The sequence below is a fragment of the Aptenodytes forsteri genome, unplaced genomic scaffold (assembly GCF_000699145.1).
Source record: "Aptenodytes forsteri isolate BGI_AS27 unplaced genomic scaffold, ASM69914v1 Scaffold211, whole genome shotgun sequence".
In the NCBI taxonomy this organism is placed as follows: Eukaryota; Metazoa; Chordata; class Aves; order Sphenisciformes; family Spheniscidae; genus Aptenodytes; species Aptenodytes forsteri.
The window spans coordinates 332,108-357,021 of NW_008795246.1; the positions used below are offsets into that span (position 1 = coordinate 332,108).

The 24,914-nt window shown below is 42.6% G+C and overlaps 1 protein-coding gene across 1 annotated transcript in view; it reads left to right on the top strand.

The window, feature by feature from the left end:
• The window catches only part of AKAP2 (A-kinase anchoring protein 2), a 151,074-nt gene that overhangs the window by 105,982 nt on the left and 20,178 nt on the right, over positions 1-24,914 (top strand). Inside the window, exon 3 of the mRNA XM_009278775.1 lies at positions 20,099-22,487. Within this exon, the coding sequence (XP_009277050.1) occupies positions 20,099-22,487 (2,389 nt within the window). The remainder of the gene's footprint in view (positions 1-20,098; positions 22,488-24,914) is intronic.

Here is a 24,914-nt window from a genome sequence, read left to right on the forward strand (position 1 = left end):
ATTTAAATTGATTTTTCCTTTAAAATGCACGACTTTCATAGTCTCCGATACACTTCAGGATTAAGTATATGCAAACCTGTATGCACGTGTGTTGACTTTCAGAGTGCCTAGCCTTTTCTTCTGATTATGTGAACTTTGAGCGTCTGCCTTGTCCCAGGACAAGTTGTGCTGCTTGGAAATTTCTTGTCTTTGTGTGGTTTTTCTGCCCCAATATGGAAAAGCTCCTTCAGCATTCTCCTTCACCTCCCTCTCCAAAGTGCGAAAGGCAGTTCAGATATTTCCAACCCAGCATTTTTTTTAATAAGAAAATATTATTGCATCAGGAGGAGTATGCTTATAGTGGAACATGGTGCTTGTTTCAGTGCATTTACTATTGTCAAGCTCATTACTGTTTTCTCCTGTTCAGCTTTACAGTTGAATCGTGTGTCCCAGAATGCAGTGGAATTTCAGGGGGATCCTGTAGCCCCAGAATTCATGTTGTGCCACAGTTTCACCTGCTTAGAGAGAAATTGATTAATTGCACTGATGAATTAATTGAAGAATGAACTAAGTTTTAATGCTGAATTTATGTAGGATGTTGTACTGCAATCATGTCTATACTGTTTTGCACACTGCCATCAATTCAGTGAAGCTTAATTTTATAGCAGGGAGCATTATAAGAAATTTGTAATGACTAGGAGAATAAGCCAGCGCCTCGACAGAAGCTTATTGGTAAGACGCCACTGGAAAATCTTAAATAATTGCCTCTAAATACTAGAAAATCACTGCAATTAGAGAATGCATGTTCATGTTTCTTTTGTAATTAAACATACCTTAACATTTCCTGATATGCCCTTGCTCATTTGATAAGCAGCACAGTGCTCATCTTTGTCTGTATGCCTGGAGTCTTGCTGGATGGCATCATCTTCTATTGGCATTAGATGTATGCCTAAGATTTAAGCTGTGACCAGCAGACATCTTACTTGTGTTTGCTTTCCCCACACCTTTCTGGAGTCATAGGAAAGCAAGATTATGGATTTCTGAAAGGTTTTAGTGAAATGAACTTAAGCTGGGTTTTTAGACGAGGAATAGCCTGCCTGTACCTCCAAAGCTATGTACGGCTGTTTTTAAAGGAAAATGCAGTTCTTTCAATCCTGGACTCTTGTGAAGTTTAGCCTCAGAAGTTGCTGCCTGTCACAGGAGAGACTTAATGTCAGTTGGCCGGTCAGCATCATCTTGCCGCTGTGCAGGATTCCCTCTGAACACCCAACTCTGCTGGTGCTGGGTGATGGTGAGGGGCAGGGGCCTAAGGTTTTGGGGAGGGAGGAATTCCAGAAAAAGGAGTCTGGACAGTCTTTTCCGTGCCATAAAGTAATTTTATTGTTGCTATTGTTGTTTAATAAACAGAGCTATCCTATTAAGAAAAACAGCTACCCTATTAATAAAACAAATCAATTGTAATAGAATAAAATTGGGTGTGTTTTGACATTTGCCAATATTAAGTATAGAAGAAATGACAGCTGAGTAATTACAGCAAAAGAAGCATTAAATACAAATTGAAATATACACATCTTTTCAAAGTTTGGAGCTGTTTGACATTTTGTAGTGTTGATTCTTGGTTTGTAATAGGCTAGTCCTATCCAGTTTATGTTGATACGTTGCCTCGTGCTTCTTACTGGTCTCCTTTAGGTAGATGGCAGATAGCAGTAGGTGCTGTTATTGCAACCAAGTGTTCTTTTCTTTCCAGACTGCTGGGATTTCTCCTTTCTAATTTTCTCTGTATATGTTTAGTTAAAGTGCTGTGTCTGTCCAAAGCTATGGCAACCCTGTGTCTGCAACAACCCCATACATTCTCGGGTTATGCTTAGAGGAACTTGCTGTAAGTCTGTTTTATTTAACATATTCAACAGAGGGTAATGGGAAGCTCTCCTGGTGATACCTGACTTTCTTCTGAAACCCCAGGTAAACTGCAGCCAGACTGAAGGATTTTCACTCTGACTTCAGACCTCTAGCTCCCTCAAAATTCAGTAGGTTTTCTATAAACATGGGAAAAGGCTTGACTCCACTGAAGAAATCCTAATTCCCGTAGCCCTGAACTATCCTCTCTGTTTTGCCTGTGCAGGATATGTAACTCCTCAAGACGGCACCAGGGTTAAAACCGTCAGATTTAGGCTGAATGAATAGAAATTAACAGGCATAACTCCAACTTGCAAGACTGGGGGTTACCTAAACATTTTGTTCTGTTTTAAAGCAAACACTTTTCTGTTAGCTTTTTCAAAATTCCCAAGGATCTTTTTTTCCAGCCACCTTATCTAAACAAATCAAAACAAGCGCTGTACACACGTTCCTTGCTACCACAATAAACAGCTTGTTTTAACTCGGGTGGTTGTGGGGTGGGTTTTTTTGTCTTGTCTTTTGTGTTTGCCTGAGAAACAGCCTCAGCATGTAGGATGACAGGTCATCTCAAGTGCTAACAATATTTAAAATCAGTCCAGAGGAAGATTCTTCAAATAACCTTGCATTTACAGAGAGGCAAGACCCTGCGCAGGACCATTCCCATCGGGCAGCTGATAGGGCACTGCTCAGTTACCCCTTTGGTGTCCATGCACACCTAACACATGGGAGCACGAAGCAGCTGAAGATGGCTTGCAGCAGGGCAAAGTGGCTTCCTACTCTTATTGCGAGTGCACATCAGGCCAGCTTGAGTTACCTCACCTTTAACACTAAGGAGAAGCTCATCTGCTTGCATCTCTCTCCAGCGAGGGATGCTGAAATGAGCTTTAGACTTCTAAACCTCAGAAGAGCGGAGGTGAAAAGTTTACTGTGAAGTGACTGTAGTACATGGCCACAGGAATCACACTGAGTGGCAGTGGTCGCATCTGCTGTCACAGGTTGTGGAGTGCAGTTTTCACCCACCTCAGCACCCACAACAAAAGCGTGTAGATAAGCCAGTGCTTTTGAGAGGTACTGAAAAAGCAGAGAAAAGACGACAGGGGAGAGGAAGTCTCTCCCCCTATATGTGGCTTGCAACAAACATAAGTAATTTGTCATTTCCGATTCCTTGTTTGCTTGCTAAAGTAGATAAGGAGATGAACAGCCAAATATTAACTGTAAGTATATGAGGAAAACAAGTAAGTGGGATGCTGTATGACCTTTCTCACTTGTTTTTCAAGCCATCTTCTTCTTGTGAAGTCTTGCACTGTCAGCTGATTGGCATGTATGGCTCCAACCCTTGTAATTTTGACAAGCTATTTTGTGTCTGCCATGCTGGGAGTAGTAACCACGCCACGTGCTGCTTTCTCTCTGAATGGAGAATGCCCCAGAGCCCCAGTTTTCAGAGCAGTCAAGTGTGAACACATCTTTTAAGAAGTTTTACCTGTTCAGCACAGGAAATAAGAAGGATAAAGACCATTTTTAGCCTTGGAAATGAATTTCAGTCCAAGTAGCATCAAGAGAGGGCCTCCAGGTGTACTTTGAGTTGGCTTGAACACAAACTCTTGGTTTTCACCAGGGTTAAAGGTTTCTGAGGTGTGAGTCCTACTTACCCAATCCAGCTGCCAGCACAGGTACACATTCATGCAAGTTTGAGTACACACTGGAGGCATTTTCTTTCTGAAGAAGCTGTAATCTTTCTCCATCATGAGAAGACACAGTCCTTACAGCAAGCAGTGACAGAGCCTGGCACTGGTCCCTTCTCCTGTGAAAGTGGGCAGCAGCAAGCGACCGCGCTGCACCTTCCCACCATAAGTCACCCAGAAAATGCAAAGCACTGGTGGAATGTAAGAGCCCTCTGCTCCCTCATCAAGATATGATGTGACAATTTCCTCTCGAAAATTTATTTCGATGGCCATCCTTGGGTAATTCATGCTGAGCAGTTCTTCTCCTGCTGCTATGGCAGCAGACCAGGCTTTGTCTGAAACGCAGGTGTTGGGTGGGGGGTCTGCTCTGGAAAGGAGAGGTTTGAGGTGTGAGCGAGCTGTCCATGCAGCCTATCCTCAGAAATTGGTTTTATTTCTGTCTCATTCCAGTTATCTTTATAAGAACAGCAAGTCCTTTTACAGCACCAGGGGAAATTAAACTGACAGAGCCAATTTGTTCTTATAAAATAAATAGAAGTGGCCTTTGTGTTTAAAGTGTGTGATTTCCACAAAAGGAGGAGGAAGAACAATTAAGATTACTCACCAGATTAAATTATTTGTAATTGCTGGTTATCAAATAGCCACTTCAACATGAGGAAATATCCAAGAAAACTATTTATTTTTTAAAAGTATTTGTTGCAAGAAAGAATTCTGTCAGATTGGCTTCCCTGGTTGCTATGAGCCCTCTCTGCCGCAAATTAAAAATTGGCTTGTGAGTAGGCGTGACCTGACCAGCATCATAGGTGGATGGGCACCTGCAGAGAAAACTGCCTCCCCTCTCCTGACCTGTGCTCCCTGCATCTCCTCACACCGTGTGGGGCCACGCAGACAAGTCAAAAACATTTTACCTGGAGAGAAGGCTGAAGAATGGAGCAGTTCACTGAAAAGCCAATAAACACTGAACCAGCCAGTGACAGGGCTAGCATTAAAAGCCTTACCATATCTCCTGTAACTTTGTTGTTTTCCTCTGGATCCCTTGCACATGCCAACCTCCAACATTCACCGCCCATATTTATTTCTCTGCTGGCTTGATAAGGTAGATTTGTAGGGGAGGTATTAGAAATGAGGAGATCCTTAAAATGTTTAGTAAACTTTAGCAGTTGCATGCTCAAACACCAGTTTTGCTTCCACCAGCCAGCCTTGTGGAGCACTTCTCATTTTACAGTCCCAGACAGAGAGATCTGTGGAGAGAATATAGTTTGAAGATAACGAACTGAAATGCCAACTCTGGTCCCATAAGATGTTCCTTTGTGCACAGGCAACTTTGCTGTGATACAGACGAGAGAGAGAACACTTTCTCTGATGAGATATGGGCCCTGAAAAGACTGTTGGTACAGAAGGAGGTAAGGGAATACTTTTGGTATTTGTTTTTTCTTGTGCTATTGCACATCTTGAATTTAGTGGTCATATAATACCCTTAGGGTGCTAGTCCAACAGGCTTAGAAAGTCAGGCAGGGTGTTTATTCCCTGAACAGGAAAGGAATGCACAAGAGGATTTGTTTGGTTTACCTTAAGCTTGTATACACTTTCCATAAAGAGGAGCACCTCTTTTTTTTTTTTTTCCCCCCTCCAAGCACTTGTTTCAAGAATAGAATTAGCCCTTTGCAACAAGTTGTAACGTTGACCCTGTGGTTCAAGTGATGCAGTTATCTCCAGCGTGGGAAGGTCTTTGGGCTGATAGGGAAGCATCTGTGTCCTGAGGTAGCTGAAAGGGCTTGAGTTTATGTGGCCGCTATAGTTTTGTTACTGCTTCATCAGGAGGTATAACACTGCAAATCTCTGTTTCTGCCACATTTTTAAAGAATTCATGGTCCCTGCTTTGTTTAACCATAACCACAAGTTGCAACTGGCAGCTAAAATCTGAGACAGCTTCTCCCAGAAATGCTCATAGCATAGACTACACTCCACATCCAGTGCCTCATCACGTATCTTGAAGGTTCACAAAGGAGGGCTAATTCGAATTAAAGAAGTTTCCCAAAGTCACGAGGCCCTTGCAGAGAACATGGTGCCACCTACATCTTTTTCTTTGACTGGTTGGGCTCTTGCTTACACATCTCATCTGCCTCTACAGGTGGCCTTCTGGCATGGACAGAAGCAGTCTTGTGGCTAGTTAGAGTCTTTCTCATTGAGAAGTTTAATTCAGCACTAAAACTGCATACGACCTGCCATTCTGAGAGACAAATTTGGCTGCACACCTGAGGATCCTCCGATCTGCAGCCAAAAATAGGAGTTGCCTACCTCACACTAGCTTTTCATACACACAGATTTAGCCTCAAAATCCTGCATCTTTGGCTTTAATGTGCATTTGTGCTCCAAATTTGGAAGATTAGAGGCCTGAAACAGGTAAATCACTTTGAAATGCTCCTTTTTTCTCAGATACTGAGGCCAGCATCACTCTGTCTTTTATAGTCTTGCCCTTGATGTCTCCAGGAGACTATACTTGCTGATTTTTTGGTGGATCTGTGATACTCATACAGACTCTCCACCGCATTTCAATCTTCGTGCACTTACTGCCTTTCAGTATGGCATGACGTAGAGGACCCAGGGCCCAGGGACTTACTGCTTACAGTCGTGCAGGAGAGATGGTTTAAAATGCAGACATGTCAAGAACCTTTGCACTTCAAGAAGTTGAGAAGAATAATTTTAAAGTATTCTTGGACCATTTTGAGATAGAATTCTGGCATTTTTATTTGTTTCTTGATCATTCAGCCATTTCAAATTTCTGTTCAAGCTTTTCATTTCAACCAAGAGTACTAGAATTTATTTCTTTTTAATAAACTTGAGGTTCTATTGGAAGAGACTAAGGCTTTAATGAAAAAAAAAACCCAAAACCCAACTTATTTAAAGTTGATGGTAATGGTGGGTCGGAATTCCTGAGGGGGAAAAAGGTTGTTTGTCTGAGGCCAGCTCTAGCAGAACAGGGTTGAACAGGGTGTATCTGCTGCCTTTGCTACTAAGCTACACTGCTATAATGTACACAAGATCTTCATTACCAATAGCCCAGTTCATTCTTGCAACATACCAATATGTTAAGGAAATGTTGTTATTCCTGTTTTCCAAAAATAATTAGTATGAGAAACAGATTATTTTTAAAAAAGCTATTTTCTAGTGCAAGTCTTTTAGGTTTCAATGAAAACTGAGCATTTGCATGTCAAGTGGGCAGCTCCTGTGAGTCTGTAGCAAACAAGTATCTTGAGCACCATCTCCTGCACACCTGGGTAGTGCTGCAGTTACAGCTCTGTCCTCCAGTGACCTCCGGGCATGTGGGGCTTTAGATGGTTGGTGGCAGGGAGAGTACATAAGATAAGTATCTTGTGACCTTCTGCTCCTTCAGTGACCACAGGTGAAGCAGGGTTACTTGAACTTCATATTTAATCAATAAGGAGGTATAGAAATTGCATTTTAAATCCATACAGAATTTAATTCCTCTGTGAGGCATTTATCCCTCATCATAGTGTAGAATTCTTGGATGATATAAGGGGGAAAAAAAAGGTAATATGGGAAAAGTTATAACTGTGTATTATAATTTCTGCCCCTTGTCCAGACAGTATGAGAGGTGGTATATGAAAGCACACAGTATTTTCTGTCACTTTAGGCTCACCAAAGCCACTCTTAGTTTTATTTTAGGACAGCGTGTTGAGTGTCTTTTCTTTTTTTCCTGTGAGAACCTTATTTCCATTCTGTTTTCATAGATTGATTCAATAGGTGACAAGGAGCTTCTTGCCTACCCATTTTAAGACTGTGGAGGCTTGACTTGACTCATTTAACGTGGCTCAGGCAGGTGGTTGAGCATCGGATGAAGTGAGCTACCATGCCTTCAAGGGTTCTCACGTCAAAAATACCACTGCTGTTCTTTTTCATCATTGCTGGTAGAGGACGGCTGTGCCTTCCCTTTGCTGATGCCCTAGAAGTAGTGAGAAAGCAAATTAATATCTTACGTAATTCTTCAGGTGAGTAAAATATGCTATTCCAACACTTAAGCTATGTCATCTATAGCAACACATGTAAGGTGACACTAAATTCAAGCTATTTTAACCCAAAGTCCAGAGGGCCTTCGCAGGGGATGCCTGGTCAGCGTAGCTCATGTTTTCAGCTTTAACTACCAAGCCTCCAGGAAACCTAATCCAGGGGTACTCAAATGTCACTAGCCCACAGGCAGCAGTAATGAACCAGCATTGTGCTATAGAAAACATTGTGCTTTTTTTCCCAGTCACCCTCCCTCCTAAATTTTTTTTAAAAAAACTGTCTTCAGTTGTTTTCCATGTGGCTGACACATTTCCTACAGGCTGGACACCACTGCCCTGACCCGAGTCTTCTGAAGCAGAAGGTTACCAAAGGTGCCCTAAGCACTTGTTAATGTCTAAGCCTCTCCTGTGGAAAGAATATAGTTAATCCTTTTTTTGTTTCCTAGTAGGTAAAAAATACTGCAGATTACTGCTTGGAGCTTGTGTCTTTCACAGCAGCCCTTCGTGTAATTGCTCCTTTCTAGTACAAAGCCAGCCACATGCTGTGTTGTTGCGTTGTGCCTCCCCCCCAAAAAAAAAAAAAAACCAAAACAAAAGACAACAAACCCCCACATGCTGTGTTTTTGCGTTTTGCCCCCCCCCCAAAAAAAAAAAAAAACCAACACAACAGTAAACCCCCTTATGCTAGCTGAAAACAGGTCTTTGGGTCTGTTGCCAACATGATGCTTTTGAAGGGATCTCTAAGGAGGTGGCTCCCTTACAGGTTAAGTGAAGTCATGCTCTTTTTGAGTAGTGTGAACTGGCATTTTCCTTTTAAAACAGCCTCTTTGTGTGAATGGGCTGAGGGTGTGGGCTGCCTCTTTTTTTTTTTTAAAACCAGCCCTCCCTCAGCCTATGACATCACAGTCCTGTAACAAGCTGGGGAAGGAACTTGACTTAACGAGCCAGAAAAAGTGAAGGCTGTTGTGGAAAACAACATTTTGGGGGTTTCCTTCAGAGTTTACAGGAACAGAGAGAGAGAGAAAGGGTAAGCTAAGATTTCTGACCTGTGACTTGTACCTTCATTGAGCCTTTATTATTCGGTAGTGGGAGGAGTATTTAAAATACCGTTTTCCCCTGTGATGACTGTGGAATTTGTTGCTCTGTGGCTGGTCTGTTCGTTGTAAACAGTAGGCAGATCTTTCTAAAATTTACAACTTTCTACTTGCGTGTGATACAGTAGAATATTGGTTCTAGGGAGAAAAAGATACTTTTGTATATCCTGTACATGTGATAACTAGGAAAACCACCCACATGTTCAGTGTCTATATTGTTTAGGCAGCACTAGCGAAGTCTTTTAGCTGAATTCTTTAATTGTTCTGGGGGGTATGTTTCCCACTAGTTGAGTGTGTTATCCTTCTTGACACTGTAAAGCCAACTTCAGTTGATAAAGAGGCTTTAAGGGTGTCTGTTCAGCTTCATCTTTTAGCTGTTTAGCACTGAAGGAAATTAAGTACAGTACTGTGAGCAGTCACACTTAGCAGCATCAGCATTCCTGGTTTCTACGGCATTTGATGCACGCTGTGGCATTTAGTTGATACCTCTGTGCATGCACCAGGATAGCACATTCTTTAGCTCCTGAGAAATGAAGAAGGATATTTTAGGGTTAAGTATCTGAAAGCCAAGACAACATGATCTTTCCTTCTAGCTCATGCTTTGGTTTTTATGTACACAGACTCCATAGCTGAAGTCTCATGCAGTCCCTTCATATACTGAAAACTGACTTACTGCTTGTGTAACGGGCTAATAAACAATACTCTTTTGAGCAGATCTGGTTAAGCCATTTTTGTCTGTTCCCCCTCTCCTCTAAAGCAACTTGACCCAGAATGTGTCAAACTTCTGTTTGTACAGAAATGTGAGGTGCTGCTTGCAGTTTAATGGGGAGCCTTTTAATGACTGTTTGAAATACCTCCAAGCAAGCGTTTCCTAACAGATAGCAAATTGTCTGAGAAATACAGATGACAGCAACCCTTAATGTAACAGCTTACTTGACATTAATGATCTTGCCAACATTAAATGAATTAACCAATATTTATTTCATTTTTCTGTAATTAGGAAAAAAAACACAACTGAGGGACTAGAGCAATCAGACTTTTCAAGCAGAGCAGTCTGAGCTGGAATAGCCAGTTCAGTTAACACCATTTTCCCCTACCATTATCTTAATTCTCCACTTGCTGAAAGAGCAAGTGATGAATGCCTTAATCAAATAATATCCTAATGTAGTCCAGATGTGCTGTAGGTCATTTAATCAGTGGCTTTTCAGCAGGAAAAGAAGGAATAATGAGTCTTTGGTTGGAAGAGGGGAGGGGAACTGGGGCAGAGGGACGGGAAGTAGTAGGTGCTGAAAGGGAATGTCTTATTCCCCGGGATTTCTCAACTGCCTTTTTCCCAAAAAAGGAATTAGAAAAAAATCCTATCCAAGTTTCACTTTCAATGAAATATTCTCCCGCAGGAGATAGTGAGATGACTGTAGTGCTTAGTTTGTGTTATGAGCAAAGCTTAGATGAAGTTGCTAACTGCTCACAATGCCTGACTCACATGGTAGGTCATATTTATAGCCTGGGGACAGCAATGGCATGTGGAGAATTTAGCAACATCCTCCTTTTTAGACACTGTACACATTTGGCCTTTGACTAGCAAAACTGTTCTGTAGACCCTGTAGTCTGACTTCTTTTTCCGTTAAATATTACTTATTTGCTGGCCATTTGTTGAAATGGCGTGTCAAGAGTCCCCTGATCATCTTGGCTACATTGGACTCGTCGTTTAACAATAGTGGTTTTCATTTTGTGGGTGTGTGTCTTTGAATGGGTATTTTTCTACATGCACCATCCGGAAGGTTAAATTACGTGCGTGCCCTTAGAGGAAGAGCCCTGAGAATTGCAGTCCACTGGAGTTACAAGGTTTTGGCTCTTGTGTAAAGCCTCTAGCTTGTAGCCCAAATACTGTTTTCACCATGGTGTGTTTCTGGAAAAGGGGACTGGAGTGAAAGCATTTTTGTGTGGTGGTTTCCTGATGGGCTCTGAGCGTGGTGACACATTGGAGACAGTGACTCAGGGAAGGTGGTATGCCAGGCTCCTGTTGGAAGTGGCTTCTCTCCCCACTTGTGTGCATAACACGGCTATTGGCAGAGACTTCAGTTATATCTGTTGATCATCGTATTTTCCCCCTTTCCACTTACATAATTCAAGCAATTTTTAAGCTAGGACTAGACTAGATTTCCTCTTTCTTAATGTCCTCTCAGTTTTCCTTTGATAATGTTCCAGTGATACACTTTTGCCTGAGTCTGGAGGTAACAGCCTAAAATACGTTTTGGGTAAAGCTAAATATAATTTGGGACCTTTTTAAGCCACTACATGCACTCTCTTTATAGACAGTTTTAGGGGTTTCTAGCTTTAAAATAACCTGATTTCCTTGACAAACTGGGAAGAAGGCAATCCACAGAGTGCTCAAGTCAGCTGGCTGGTTCAACCCTGGTACTCTAACCCTCCCAAGGCTCACTGCCTGCCGTGAAATAAACATGGTCCTGCTCTTTGTGCTCCAGGCAGAGCAGGCTACCATCGGGTGAGATGCGCTGCGCCATGCATAGTTACCTAGGCATACCTTCATTTAAGGAGATTTTGCTGTGATGGGTCTTAACCTAATGGATGAGAGCAGCTGTAACAAGTCCTACTGGTAGAGGCAGAGCATCAGTAATAATAATTCTTAACCTTCTTCAGCTCTCAAAGAGAAATAGGTGCTTAGTCTTTTTTTCACATTTCTGAGCATCATTTGTTCCTTTAGGCCTCCCTGCAGCATCACTCCTAAGCGTCAAACTCCAGTAGGTCTTGAACAGCCATGCTCTTTAGAAGTGCAACAAGTATTAACTAGGCTTTAGGAAATAGTTAAAAGAAGTATGATCTCCAGCAGTTGGTGTTTGTAAAGCAGAGAAGTCAAAGAAAGTGAAAAATCAATCTTAGGCTTTGTTTGCAGAAGTCTGTAGGTGCTTGCTTCAGTTAAAGCATTCGGTTCCTACTATATTGCCCTTGAAAGTAAGTGGTGAAAGAGCTCCAGCATAGAGAGATCGTGTATCTTTGTTCAGAAAATGCAGTTTAGGCCATTTATGAAAGATTTACAGAACTGTATCAGCCAGTGAAAGAATCTGTATCATCAGAAGACTTTAATTTAATACTAATACAACTCAGAAAGCCTACTTGTGTGCTTATGGCAGGTTTATTTCTGTTCCTGCAATGTATTAAAACAGTTTTCCTAGCAGCTGTAAGATCTGCTCGGAGAACGAGTGAACTGTGTGGCCTTTTGTCTCCATTTACTGCCTTCCTCCTGCCCCTGCCTAACCCAAATTCCTTCCTCAGGAGGTCCCTTTCTCATGCACCAAAATGATTAATATGCCAGTATTTTTCTCTAGATCTCACATTTACAGAGGAGGGTTGTAGCGCTGTTCTTTAGATGGAACAGGAACCCCCTGCCCCCAATGAAAAGACTGAGGAATTTTGGAAATCCCCTTGTCTCATTGTTTTTTCGTGCAAGTGACCGTAAAGGTCACCCTTTCCTTGTGCTGACATTATCTAGATGGGTTAGAGAGTATTAAAAGCAAGGCTTAGTTTAACGTCCTTTCCCCTCCCCGCTGGGATTAGATCGTGTTTTACCAGAGCAATTGTTCCATCCTCGACGTGTGTTGGGCAGATTTCAACTGCAGCATTTTGTGAAACTGATTTTTCATGCACACATTCAGAAGCCGTGTTCTGCTCAACTCAGTATCTATATTGGGCACTCTGTTAAGCTGAACACTTTTCTGTCCTTATTCAATTGGGATTTCTCCACTTTCACTTAACATCAAACCAGAGGCTGAACGTGAGAGAGTGCTACTAACAGAGCCATGAGCTCTGAGCTCAGTTCCAACAGCACCGACTGAGAGGAGCCTATCCAAGTGGACTCTGCAAATGCAACAGTTCATGGTACAGGACCTCATCTGTGACCTTCAGCTGTGAAGAAGAAATTTGTCTTCTATTCCTTAAGGATTGTATCATACCTTGTATTCCCTGCCAGATAGTGGACAATTTTATAATTGTGCAATGCTCCTTATGTGTGTGTTGGATGCGGTGCTCTTCGTTTCCTCCAGCAAACCGTTGCATTTCCTTAGGTAGCATTGGAGACTGCTTCAGGAGATCATATTTACCATTTTAAGTGACTTAGCACCACATGCTCTGTAAATCAAATATTCCAGCTGTTGGAAGCATTCATTCTTGTTTCAGCAAAGACAGATTTCAGAGACAAGCCATGGAAAAGTAAGCCTTAGGAAAAATGTGCAACAAAGTTAAAAAGTACTAACTGTCTGTGGTGTTGTGGTTGATTAATATGGTAATACATTTGTATTGACATTGAGTCTAGTGCTGCCTCTCTGCAGCATTGGTTTATTTCCCATGCCCTCGCACAGAGTGTACTGTCCTGGTCATTCTGTCTTGGGGAACTGAGTGAAACAATAGAAGAAACAATACTTAACTGTGCATTTTTCTGTTGAGACAGAAATCAATTTGGAAGTGAAAGGAGCATCAGGAGTGGGATTTGAACTGATGAGAGCAATGAGAGAGTTGAAAAACACATTTTTCTGGATGAAATGCCTTCTTAGGCATCCATTTACAGCTCTAATTCAGTTGCACTTTCAGGCTGACCTACGTTACAGGAAGCCAACGTTGCAGAGAACAGGAGAATGGTCTTTTGAATGCAGGTTCTTGTACCTGAAATCATATTATCACCAATTTACTGATCTCTCGGGTACTAGGAGCTCCTGGTTCTCCCCATGTGTGTGAAATGCTATTCTGGAGCTCTTCAGGGCATCCTCTTATCTGGATGCTGATAGAAAATGAGGGGGGTGGAGTGTGGCAGTACCAAACGGTGCTGCAGTTTCTGAATGAAATTTAATCACGGCTTCCTGTAATTTCAGATTTGTATTTTGATTACTGTAGAACTGAACAGAGTTTTCACAGCAAAGCTAACCAGCCCCACACACTAGTATCCGAGTCTACACCACTTGAATATATACTGCTTTCCCTAGTGCCAGCTATGTAACCATCATGCTCTAATAACCTCTGTGATGTTTTTTCTTTATCAGAGGTAGTATTTCTTTTCATTCAGAAGTTAGCAGCCTTTCGTCCCTAAATATTCCTTTCCGTATAAATCACTTTGTCCATGCAGGTGCTTCATGCAATTACAGTTCTTTGCAGCAATGAAAATATTTAATAAAAAGTAGTTAGCCTTTCGGGTTGCTGTTTTTTTTACAACAGCTGCACAAGCATTTAATTTAAAGAAGGAGGATATCTTTTTCCTTGCAAATTCTTCACAGAGAGACCAGATCTATCTTGTTAGGGAGTAAGAGAAAATAATTGGCATAAAGGATCGGGTGGCTTCTTACCTGTAGAAAACTGCTTCCAATTTACATACCTTGGAGTTAGTGGGAAGTAATAAGGGTTATTCTGAAGGTGGATCCTGGCTTGCCCAGGAAAAGCTTCAGCTGTTTGTCTTTGAGGGCACAGAAAATACTGGAGCTATAGAGGCATGTTTGGAAAAATACAGTATCATTCATTACGTGATCATCATTAAAATATCCTACTGTACAGTATATGCTCATCATTAAAGTATTCATAATTTTTGAGCCATTTTTCTCCATCCTTAATTTATTACAGCAGCAAAAGAAGATTGGACTTTGATTTGATAAAAGAGCTTTATAGTGTATCACATAGGGAAGCTGAAGCCTGTGGCTCAGCTGGGATGAAAAAGAATATTGCAAAGCCTTTCACATGCTTTCTGAGCAAATCCAATCACAACTCCTTCTCTAAAACAGACAAAAAAAGGACATATGGAAAACCACTCAGAAAATGTCACACAGCAAGCTCTCCAAGTAGCCACTTGTTTGGGCACTGTATCCCCACATCCTTTATTACTATTTGTATTCCAAAAAAGCCCCCCACTGCTTCTTAGGGGGAGGTAGTATGAAGTTGCATTGGTTTTTAGGCTGTACTCTTGTGATTTCTGAAGTGCTTAGAAGGAGATAAACCAGCTTTTCATAAAGAAAATTTGCCTATTGTACTGTCTGGCTACCTCCGTCAAGTCACTGAAGAGTGCAGAGAGCTGCTCACAGAGAATGTCACTTGTGACACTCAATGCTAATACATTTTAGTCATCAGAAATGGTTTCCATCTGTGTATTGAAGACACTGTGTACTGCACTGTGAGAGGAACAGGCCAGGTTTTGCTTTTTGTGTGCAAGTAGGATTATGAATGGAAGTATTCAATGCAGTGCCAGCATGTGCATGACATGTCTTAAATTCAACAAAATTTGGCAACAGGATTTGGGGATTTTTTTTTTTTCTGAAACTTGAATTTTATCAAATTTCTTTAAGTGAAAAATCATAATCTTTTTGGACAACACTTTCCATCGTATTTTTAAAACCCTTAGGAGTCAGTATAAAAATACCGTATGGAAAAGTGGGACCTTTTCACGCAGGAGCAAGAAGACAACACTTTGGTTTTGGGCTTTTTTTTTTTTTTAAAAAAGAAAAGACATGGTTCCTGCAGGTAGTGTGAGTAGAAATCCCCTTCCTTTCCTTTAGCCCCCCATCATCAGCTGCATCCCTTTTCTTCTCCAGTTCCAGGATCTTTTTGAAGAGTTTTTCTCTGCTGCTGCTTTCTCTTAGCTCACCAGAATAGGAAATTTCCAAAACACAAAGTTTTTGACACATTTCTTCAGACTGCTTTCTGCAAAGGCTCCCACCTGGAACAGTCTTGTCCCTCCAGTGATGAGGGGGATCACCACATTTTTGGAGGTGGACGGGGTGGCAGCTGCCGTGGGAGAGAGGGAGAGCACCAGCTGGCATGAGACGGGAGCCGTCACAGTGGTTTGGGCTGTCATTCCCATCTGGGATGCAGTGGGATGGTGGCACCTTTCTGAGCACCTGTTGTGTGGTAGTGAATATGAGCTGTGAGGGATGGGTGCTAGCACCTTGTATGACTCTGCTTTTGCTTTCCTTACTCGTTAAGAACTGCAACACTTCCGTGTCGTACCATTCTTCTACAGAAAATGACTTCTCTAAAGAAATACTTGCTGTTTCTAGCAAGAGCGGAGCAATACCTGTGCTGGCTAGGGGTTTTCTCACTGGACAGGGTGGGTGTCTGGAAGCACAGAGGTGCAGATGACTTCTGTATCTTTGCAGTGCTTGAGACTGGCTCCATCTGTGACGCACATAGTGACTGCGTTCTTCAAAAGGATGAGCTGAATGAAAGCAGCCGTTCTCTTGAAGGTTTGCCAGACTCAACCCCCTAGCAAATCCATCATTTGGTTCCTTCTCCTTTGCAAAGAGACATCGGAGAGGCAGGCCAAGACAGTAGGTGAAGAGGGAGATGATGATTGACATCAGCATGGAGGTGTGGATTAGCGAGTCAACCATATGCAAAAGTTACACTATAGTACTAAAACTGCTAGACGCATGGCGGGCCCAAGAGTTAGATCCAAGAGCAAGGGGGAAAGGGTTGAACAAAGCACTGGCTCAAAGATCAGGCAGTGGGAGGAGAACTAGGTGCAGTGCAGGACATTTCCAAAGGAAAATGAAATTTGAAGAAATGGGAAGTCGACAATGCTGATGACACCAGGAGACGAACAGCATCAAAAGCCGTCCTGAGACTTGGCTGGAGTGACTGGTAGAAGCCCACAATAAGGAAACTGTGTTTTAGATTTTTTTAAACTATGAAATGTTTTTAGTTGTTTAAACTTTTCCTCTCTTCCCACCCCGTGCTGTTGCTTCGGAAGAATGTCGATGTGGCTCAGAATTGCCTCCCACTTGTTGTCATATGCATTTTGTGTTGCATCAAACAAAGGAAGGCACTGGCAGTACATTTGCTGGGTCTTGCTAGTAGCACACCCACATTTTTTTCCTCCTAAAAGAGTTGATTGCCCAAACACTTACACTTTTGTAATGAAGAATTCAACCAAGGAGGAAATATGCTAATAATTCTCTAAGCTGCTAATAACTGCAGTTTACTAAAGTGCAGCAGCATTGTAGAAATGACACTAATTACCCTGTTGCATCTTGACTTAAACAGAAATGAATGCACATTCAGAGGTTGTGTAAATGTAACAGTAACTTCTGGAAAATCTGGGTCTAGATGAGCCGTGTATGGGTATCACTGTGAATGCTGTATTGCTGACTACAATTAGGATTGAATGCAGCCCTTTTCCCATTTACAGGCCTTTGTAACGGTGCAGGCTTTGAAAAGCCTCCTCCCCGTAGGCGGCAAATACAAAGCTCTTGGTACATACTCATTACGGAGTAGCAAAAGCAGACCCCTGGCAAGATCACCTCCTTCTGCCAAACAGCCGAGGCAGGGGGTCTGTGTGCATCCCACCACGTTCCTCCTCCAAGCCTCCTCCCACACATGGTGTCATCATCCCAACGTGTGCCATTTTCCCAGACCCAGCCAGTTATCCTGGACAGGCTCTGTGGCCTGGACTGTCTTGAAAAGCTTTATTTTGTCAGCTGCTTCCATCCTTATGATCTTCTCAGTTATCTTCTTCAGGAAATTCATCAGTAGATTGACTTCTGCTCCTCACAGGAGTGTCTGGAGCATACTCTCAAAATGACCTCACAAAATTGCCCCAGATTCTGCCAGAATGTGTTGAGGGAAAAACTGGGTGGTTTTTTTAATTGTATTTTTTTCCTCCTCTACCATTCCTCCCCGGCTTCTCTCCCCTGCTGGGAGCCCTCCTCCTTGCTCAGCCACTAATCCCTAGCAAAGAAAGGCTCCCTCCCATAAGTAGCAATGTTTCCTTCTAGGTTTTACTGCATAATTCTCTGTCTTACTACATAATTACATGTGCCACGCTAATTGCACAGACACATGCACTTTCAGAATTATGTACTGACATAAATGTGTGCCCTGATTAGACAGTTACGTGTATATGCCTTAATTGTGAGCTCTGGATTGCAGCTATGATGAGAGGATGGGCTCTTACTCATTAAGAAATTGGTAAAATACTGCGCCTGTGTTTCTGTTCCCTAACTTGAATACCCAAACGTGGTATGATCTGACATGGTTCATACATTAAAGCAGTGATGGAAGTAGATGTGCTTTAGTGAATGGGCTCTCTGGGACAATCGGGGGAGAATTCCCAGCTGCATGGCTTGGAGGTACTAGAAGCACAGGACTGGGGGTCGTTCGGCTCTGCAGGGAGATGCGTTTCAGTGGCTGTGGTGCACAGCTTCGTTACCTGATCTTCTGCGTCCATTGAAGATGTGTTCTTACAGCTACAGAGGACATGTAGTTAGCTACCAATGTCACTAGTAGCTTTGATCTTTCTGATTAGAAGCAAATGTTAGCAGGAGCATGATGGCATACTCATGGTTTGTGTGAAAGGGGACAGCCAGCAGTCCTGCACTGATGTTTATGTCTCTGCACAGACTGCTCCAGGTAGCAACGTCCAGTTTTGCACCAGCAAGTCAGGCAGGAGAGATTTAAACCCAAATACCAGAAGGGAATAACAGTCTTAGTCCTGTCACCTGAGTACTCGTGTCATGATACCTGGAGCTCTGCAGGCAAATCAAGAGCAATTCTTGCCCTTTCAGGTTAAAAGAAAGTTTATTGTTTCATTCCAGCTGTGCCCACTCAAAAAAGTAAGGACTTTTTATACTGGTTATTCTGTATTTGTTTGCAGAACATCTGATATCTTGAATATATCTTTAATAGGACTAAAGAAGAAACTGGCCACATATAGATATTTAAATGGTGAAAAATGCAATATGCTTTAAGAAAAGCACTGCTAGAAACTTCAGTTGGAGAAGTTTTAGGTTCAAGAAAAAGTGAAATACACGTAGAACCAGTGAAGTATGTCAAGTAAAATATATAGACAAAAGCAGGTTCGTTCATTTTTTGTTTTTAAAGGTTTTTCCCAATTTTTAAGCACAATTAAGAAGAAAATACCTAATGGATGAAGCCAACATTGTCTTTAATGGTGTACAACTACATAATTAGACAGAAAACTCTTTCAAAGTGCTTTTAGAAAGAGAGCTCTTCTGGCTGGCTGGCTATAGTTCCTTAAGGTGTGTCGAATGCGTTTTACTGCCTATATAAACCCAGAGGCAATGTGATTGTTCAGGTCACTGGTAAGTTCCATTGTGCTCCTAGCTGATCATCTTCTGCTGCAGCGTGTACTAACAGCATGCAGGATAAGGGACAGCAAGGGCAGGGGTGACTAGCAGACAACGGTGCCCTTGTTGGGTGGCCACTGAGTTCACAGGGTTTGATCAGTGACGTTTGCTTCCCAAGCCCATACCTCACACACAGAAACACATGTAGAAAGGGAGCCGGACACCTCAGATATCAAGTTTCTGTTTTAAAGTGTTAGTCAAAGTGAATAGATGTGTCATTTTTGGTTTTCAGGAGTTAGGAAGAGTTAGCAAGTTCTTTTTGAAGAATAATGTTGAAAATGTCCTCTTCTTTTCTTTTGGTGTTTCCTTTTTTTTTCCTTTCAGCAGTAAAGAATTATTGAGAAATTCATTGACATGTTACCAGCTTAATCAAAAGTTCCTTCAGACTTTACTCACGGGAAGTTCAGTAGGCTGCTTGATGGGTAAAATCTGCCCATACCAGAACATAAATAGTGGTTTTTTTCAATACCCTCCTTGAAAGCAGAGGCAACACATCAGGAAGAAATATGAATCCAGTGCATCTGCACTGCAGATCAAAGCAGTGGGAGGGAGGAGAACATGACTCTGGTCCCTGCCATGCTCCTTGTGGTGGTCTTCATGCCGTGGGAGGTGCAAACACTTCCTGTCTCCCAGGTCCAGTTGGGTGTGGGTTTCTGTGTGGGATGGAGAAAGACCCCATGTCTTTCCAGCGCTGTGTAATTCTACCCTGTGTTTGATAACCAGGATTGATCCACTGAGAAATGAACATTCCCTGCTGTTGTCATGTCATTTTTCGTAACTTGGGATGAATCGCCTACTCTTCCTTCATGTTAGCATCTGTTTCTGCAAAACAGGGACAGTAATACTTTTCATCTGTAGAAGCATTATGAGATTTCCTTTAGGTGCAGAAAGCATTTTTAAAATACCAAGATGATAGGTGTTGTGTACTGCATGCACAAACCTTTGAAGAACCTAAACTGCCAAGCCATTAATAACTTGGAAATCCAAAGCTCATTTTTAGTGGCAAACCAGGACACAGGCATGAAATAATGACAAAGTGAGGATGGTAAGCAGATGGGAGATACTTAAATGAAAGTTTGTTGTTTTAGTGCCTTGTCCAGCTTGTGGTAAGGTAACTTTTATTTTTTGTGTTAATGATTTGCCTTGCCTTCCCACACTCTGAGGGGCTGCTTTAATCTCAAGTTTCAGAAGTGCTAGGATTTGCTTTCCAGATGGTGTTTACACTGCATAAAATAAAATGTTGCTTTTTAGGATTTCATCATAGTTTTGTTCTCTTTTTATTTTAGAAATCTTCCAGAATCCCTGAGGATGACATCAGGTTGAGAAAAAACAGAGACCAAAACTGTGCCAATTTCTTGGAGCCAGCTACTGTGCTTGCTACAAAGGAAGAGAAAATGGAAATTGAAGTTCCAGTTTCTGAACATAAAAGCATCACCACAGTGGCTTCACCACATCCCATAGACAATCCAACCCACTTCTTTTCCCCTGCTGCCAGCCACAATGGACTTAAGGACAGGCATGAATCTCTGGACAGTGAAGTTGCTAAAGAGATCAGATACCTAGATGAAGTGCTGGAGGCAAATTGCTGTGATTCTGCTGCAGATAATACCTTTAATGGGACATCCTCCCCTGAACCGAGTGCAGTCTCCATTATGGATGGCTCAGGAGCATCTGTTAAAGTCAATGATGGTTCAGTACCCAGTGAAAGGGAAGAAAATGTAGCCGACAAGCAGGCACCCTTGGTAGTTGAACCATGTGAAGCTAGCATAACTGATGAGAACCTGAAATCTAATGGCCATTCCTTGGGTGGACTGAAGGAAGACACTAGGGAAAGTCTAAAGGTGCCAGGAAGTCCCACTTCTTCAAACAGTTCTAGAATATCCTCTAAGGATGGAGAAACAGCTCTTACAACCCTTAAGAAAGAGGCTAAGTTTGAACTGCGAGCCTTCCATGAAGACAAAAAGCCCTCAAAGCTCTTTGAAGATGAGGAGGAGAAGGAAAAATACAGGGTCCGCAAAGTGAGACCATCGGAGGAAATGATGGAACTTGAAAAGGAAAGAAGGGAACTCATTAAAAGCCAGGCTGTCAAGAAAAACCCCAACATTGCTGCCAAGTGGTGGAATCCTCCCCAAGAGAAGACTCTAGAGGATCAACTGGATGAAGAGCATCTGGAATCCCACAAGAAGTACAAGGAGCGCAAGGAGAGACAGCAGCAGCAAGGTGCAACACCAACATCCCCCAAACAGATCAGCTGCTCCTTTGTACCAGAGCCAGTCAATATCAAGAAAGAGGATATTGTCACAGAGCAAATTGACTTCTCAGCTGCCAGAAAGCAGTTCCAGCTGATGGAGCATTCAGGTCCATCTCAGGGTCAGGCCCCACCGAGGCGGTCAGGAACACCCAAAATGTTCTCCATCAAACCCTTCTACAAAAGCCTCAATTCTCCGCATGTAGACAGGCCACTGTCCTCTGTGACAAGACCTGTTTCAGTCTGTGGGCAAACAGGACAGCTTGAGGGTAACAATGCCACTGTTGTCAAAGCACAGAAGGTCTTCTGTACCTCAGAACATGATACAGGTGCTCAGACTACCACTGCTGACCCAGTGAGAGAGTTACCATGCAGTGATAGCCCCAGAGTTGGACAGGCCTCAAAACTGTGGGCGGAGGATGGAGAATTCATGAGTGCGAGAGCGATCTTCACGGTGGTGAAGGATGATGGACAGGGTGTGCTAGACCAGTTCCCAAAGTCAGCCAGCGCCTCTTCCCCTCCAGAGGAGCTCGACTCTGGCTTGGATGACTTGTCTGTCAGGTCTCAGGATACCACCGTCTTGGAGACCCTTTCCAATGACTTCAGCATGGATAACATCAGCGACAGTGGTGCCTCCAATGAAACCATGAGCGCCCTGCAGGAAAGCTCGCTGGCCGATTTCTCCCTGCCACAGACCCCACAGGCCGACACTCCGGCGGAGTGCAGGGGCGAAGGCATCTCCAAGTCATTCAGTGATCCGGGTTGTGACTCGCCCTCCTCCACCTTGGCAGACTCCATGCTGATTGACGACCAGCTGGAGTACCACGCTGGCCTGCTGGTTCAAAATGCCATCCAACAAGCCATAGCTGAGCAGGCAGATAAAGCAAACTGTAAGGAAGAAGAAATCCCAGTGGAGAAGGAGATCTCAGTCAAAGAGCAGCCAGCCACCACCGGGCCAGCTCCAGCCTCCAAGGAACAGCAGAACCCAATGTTTCAGCCACCCCAGGTGTCTTCACCTGTTCAAGAAAAAAGGGACACCATACCAAAGACTTCAAAAGAGGAAGACTCAGGACTCAGGGAAGGGAAGAGTTTGCAGCAGTCACCCGTGTACTCAGCCAGCCAGCCGTTCCTTGTGGAGGAAAATAGGCACGAAGTCAGCTATTTCAGCAAGTATTCAGAGGCAGCTGAGCTGAGGAGCACCGCCTCCATCCTGGCCACGCAGGAGCCTGAAGTGACCGTGGGCCCTTTCAAGTTACGGTCGAGGAAGCAGAGGACTTTGTCAATGATAGAAGAAGAGATCAGAGCTGCCCAGGAACGAGAAGAGGAACTGAAGAGGCAGCGGCAAGGTCTGCAGTTGGCACCAAGCCCTGTTATGAAGAGCGCACCACCCATGCCCACCAGAACCGTGTCTTACAAAACTGCACCAGGTAAGAGCACAAAGCGTTAGAGGGGAAGTGAAATGTGACTGAAGGGTCAGGTCAGATTCAATTTTATGTCATTTTTGAGTGAATACGTTGTTTTGCAGGGGGTGGGAGGGTTGTGATGACTTCATCTGCCTGGAAACTGCAGGCAGGAGGAGGGCATGGGACAACCTAACTTTCCGTCTGTGAGCACTCCTAAAGACATTTTTGTTTTTCCAAAATGTAGCACAGAAGTAACTTACATACCCTGCTGATTGTGATTAGAAAACCCTGCACTCTATTCATCCCCTGCCACATTGTAGTATGATATGTCTATCGCTGTGCTGCTCAGACCACCCACTGAAATTTAGGATCATCACAAGGAAGGACAGCAGCGGTTTTTGCAGCTGTGTGGCTATTTGAAAGACAAACATACAAAGCATTTTTAATAGGCTTTCTGTTCTCTTGCATGTCATTAAGGAAGTGCAATGGTAGTGGGGATTTAAAGATTTTGGGGTTTTGCATCAGATTTCTTTTTGTGTGTGTCTGTTTTGCTTTCTGTTTTCAGGTATTTCTTGGTCTTCTTAATGAAGTCTGTCTGGTAATAAGATCTCCAGAGCTGTGAGTTGCCATGTATTTCAGCTGGTGTCATTCACTACTGAATTAAACAGGCATCACAAATGAAATGCTTAATAGATTCAGTCCTCCTCTGACTGATCAGCTTCTGGGTCCTTGTGGTGGCATTCACAGCGGTTACAGCATATCACTCTCCTCCTTCCCCTTTTCAAAATATAAAATCAAGCACTCATGCCTTCTTAATATAACATAAAAAAAGGAATCTAAAAAAAAAAAAAATAAAAACACATGCTAGGCTTATTCCTGTGTAGTGATTTTTATGAATATAGACCTGCATATTCTTTGCAAGTACTTAGAAGTTTTTGTTAATAGTGATCATTGTGAAGAAGTATTAATTTTACCCAGAGTACTTAAATTCCATCCTTATTTCCACTGGTGTAAATCTGAGCCAGTGATGCTTCCAAAAATTGTGCAGGGTGATGCTTTTCTTTTGAAAATCATGGCAAACTTGAATAAAGTCTAGATTTAGTCCATTACCCAGTCTGGCTGTGAACTTGCAGTGTTATGCAGCACATAAATAGCTAATACTTGTTTTTGTTTCTTCTGCAAAGAGGATGATTTTAACCTGTGTTTCTTGCCAAAAAATGTAGCAAATGTCGATAATTTCTTTGAAGTGCTATTGTTATTACTCCTATAGAACAGCATTTTTGATAGGGAGTCTTCATAAACTGAGGTGTTTTGAGCAATGTCTGACAAGATGTGAGAGACAGGGCACCACAGACCTCAGCTAGGAGGACTCATTGTGTAAAGGTGTGCTCATGACTGCTTTCAAAAACACCATCATCTGTAGCTGCAAGTGCTCGAAATGAGGCTGGTATTGGTTGCTTTTTACTCACAAGTGATGCTGGAAGGGCTGCTGACACTAATGCTTATTTTAATGGAGCATCTGGAAAAAGTGTACTTCTCATTCTTATTTCTCTACACAACAAGGCATTTACTTTGTGTCTGATGTTAAAACATTCATTGTAAATTACATTCTAGTGAGAATGATAAACTTGTATTTATAATGAATCATTCCAGACAGTTTCCTTTAAATGTCCAACTGCCATATGTTCAAGAAAGAAAATTGGGATCTATTAGCCAATGACTCAAGTTACTGCAATTTGCAGCTGGTGACAAGGCAAAGAATTAATTTCTAGGAAAAGATGAATATGTGGCAATGTGTAAGGATGTCATTGATCAAAAAGACTACAAAGAGCATTGCCAAAGTCATTCTTAAATATTCTACTTGTGGTGCTTTCTAAACAGCGGATGTGCTCAGCAGAGCTCTCAGCTGGTAGAAATGAGCTCGGCATCCTTAGCGTTGCAGGGTGCATACCCTCATCTCATCTCATCTCATCTTTGCTGTCCCTTTAGCCAGCTGTGTTACAGTTAAAGCTTGCAGGCATTCTTAAAAATAGGGAGAAGGGGTACCATGCAATCCCTTGGAAGAGTGCAGCAACTTTCCTTTTATTTTAATATTTACGGCATCATTTCAATATTTATAAAAACAGAGTCAAAAGATGATTCAGCAGAGGCAACAGAATCTGGCTGTAAATCTTCATTGTGGCCAGTTACAGAGGTGATTTACAGAGCAGAAAAGAAAATCAGCTTGTGGTAGGCACAGTAAGGGATATGCTGTGGAACATGTCTGATACTGTAATCTGAATAGTAATCTGAATCTAGTTTTACATAGTAAAATAATAATAATAGTAATAGTAGTAATAATAATTGATGATGATGTCATGGTTTAACCTCAGTCAGCAACTGAGCACCACACAGCCGCTCGCTCACCTTCCACTCCACTCCCACCCTCCCCCCTCCTCCCCCCGTCGGGTG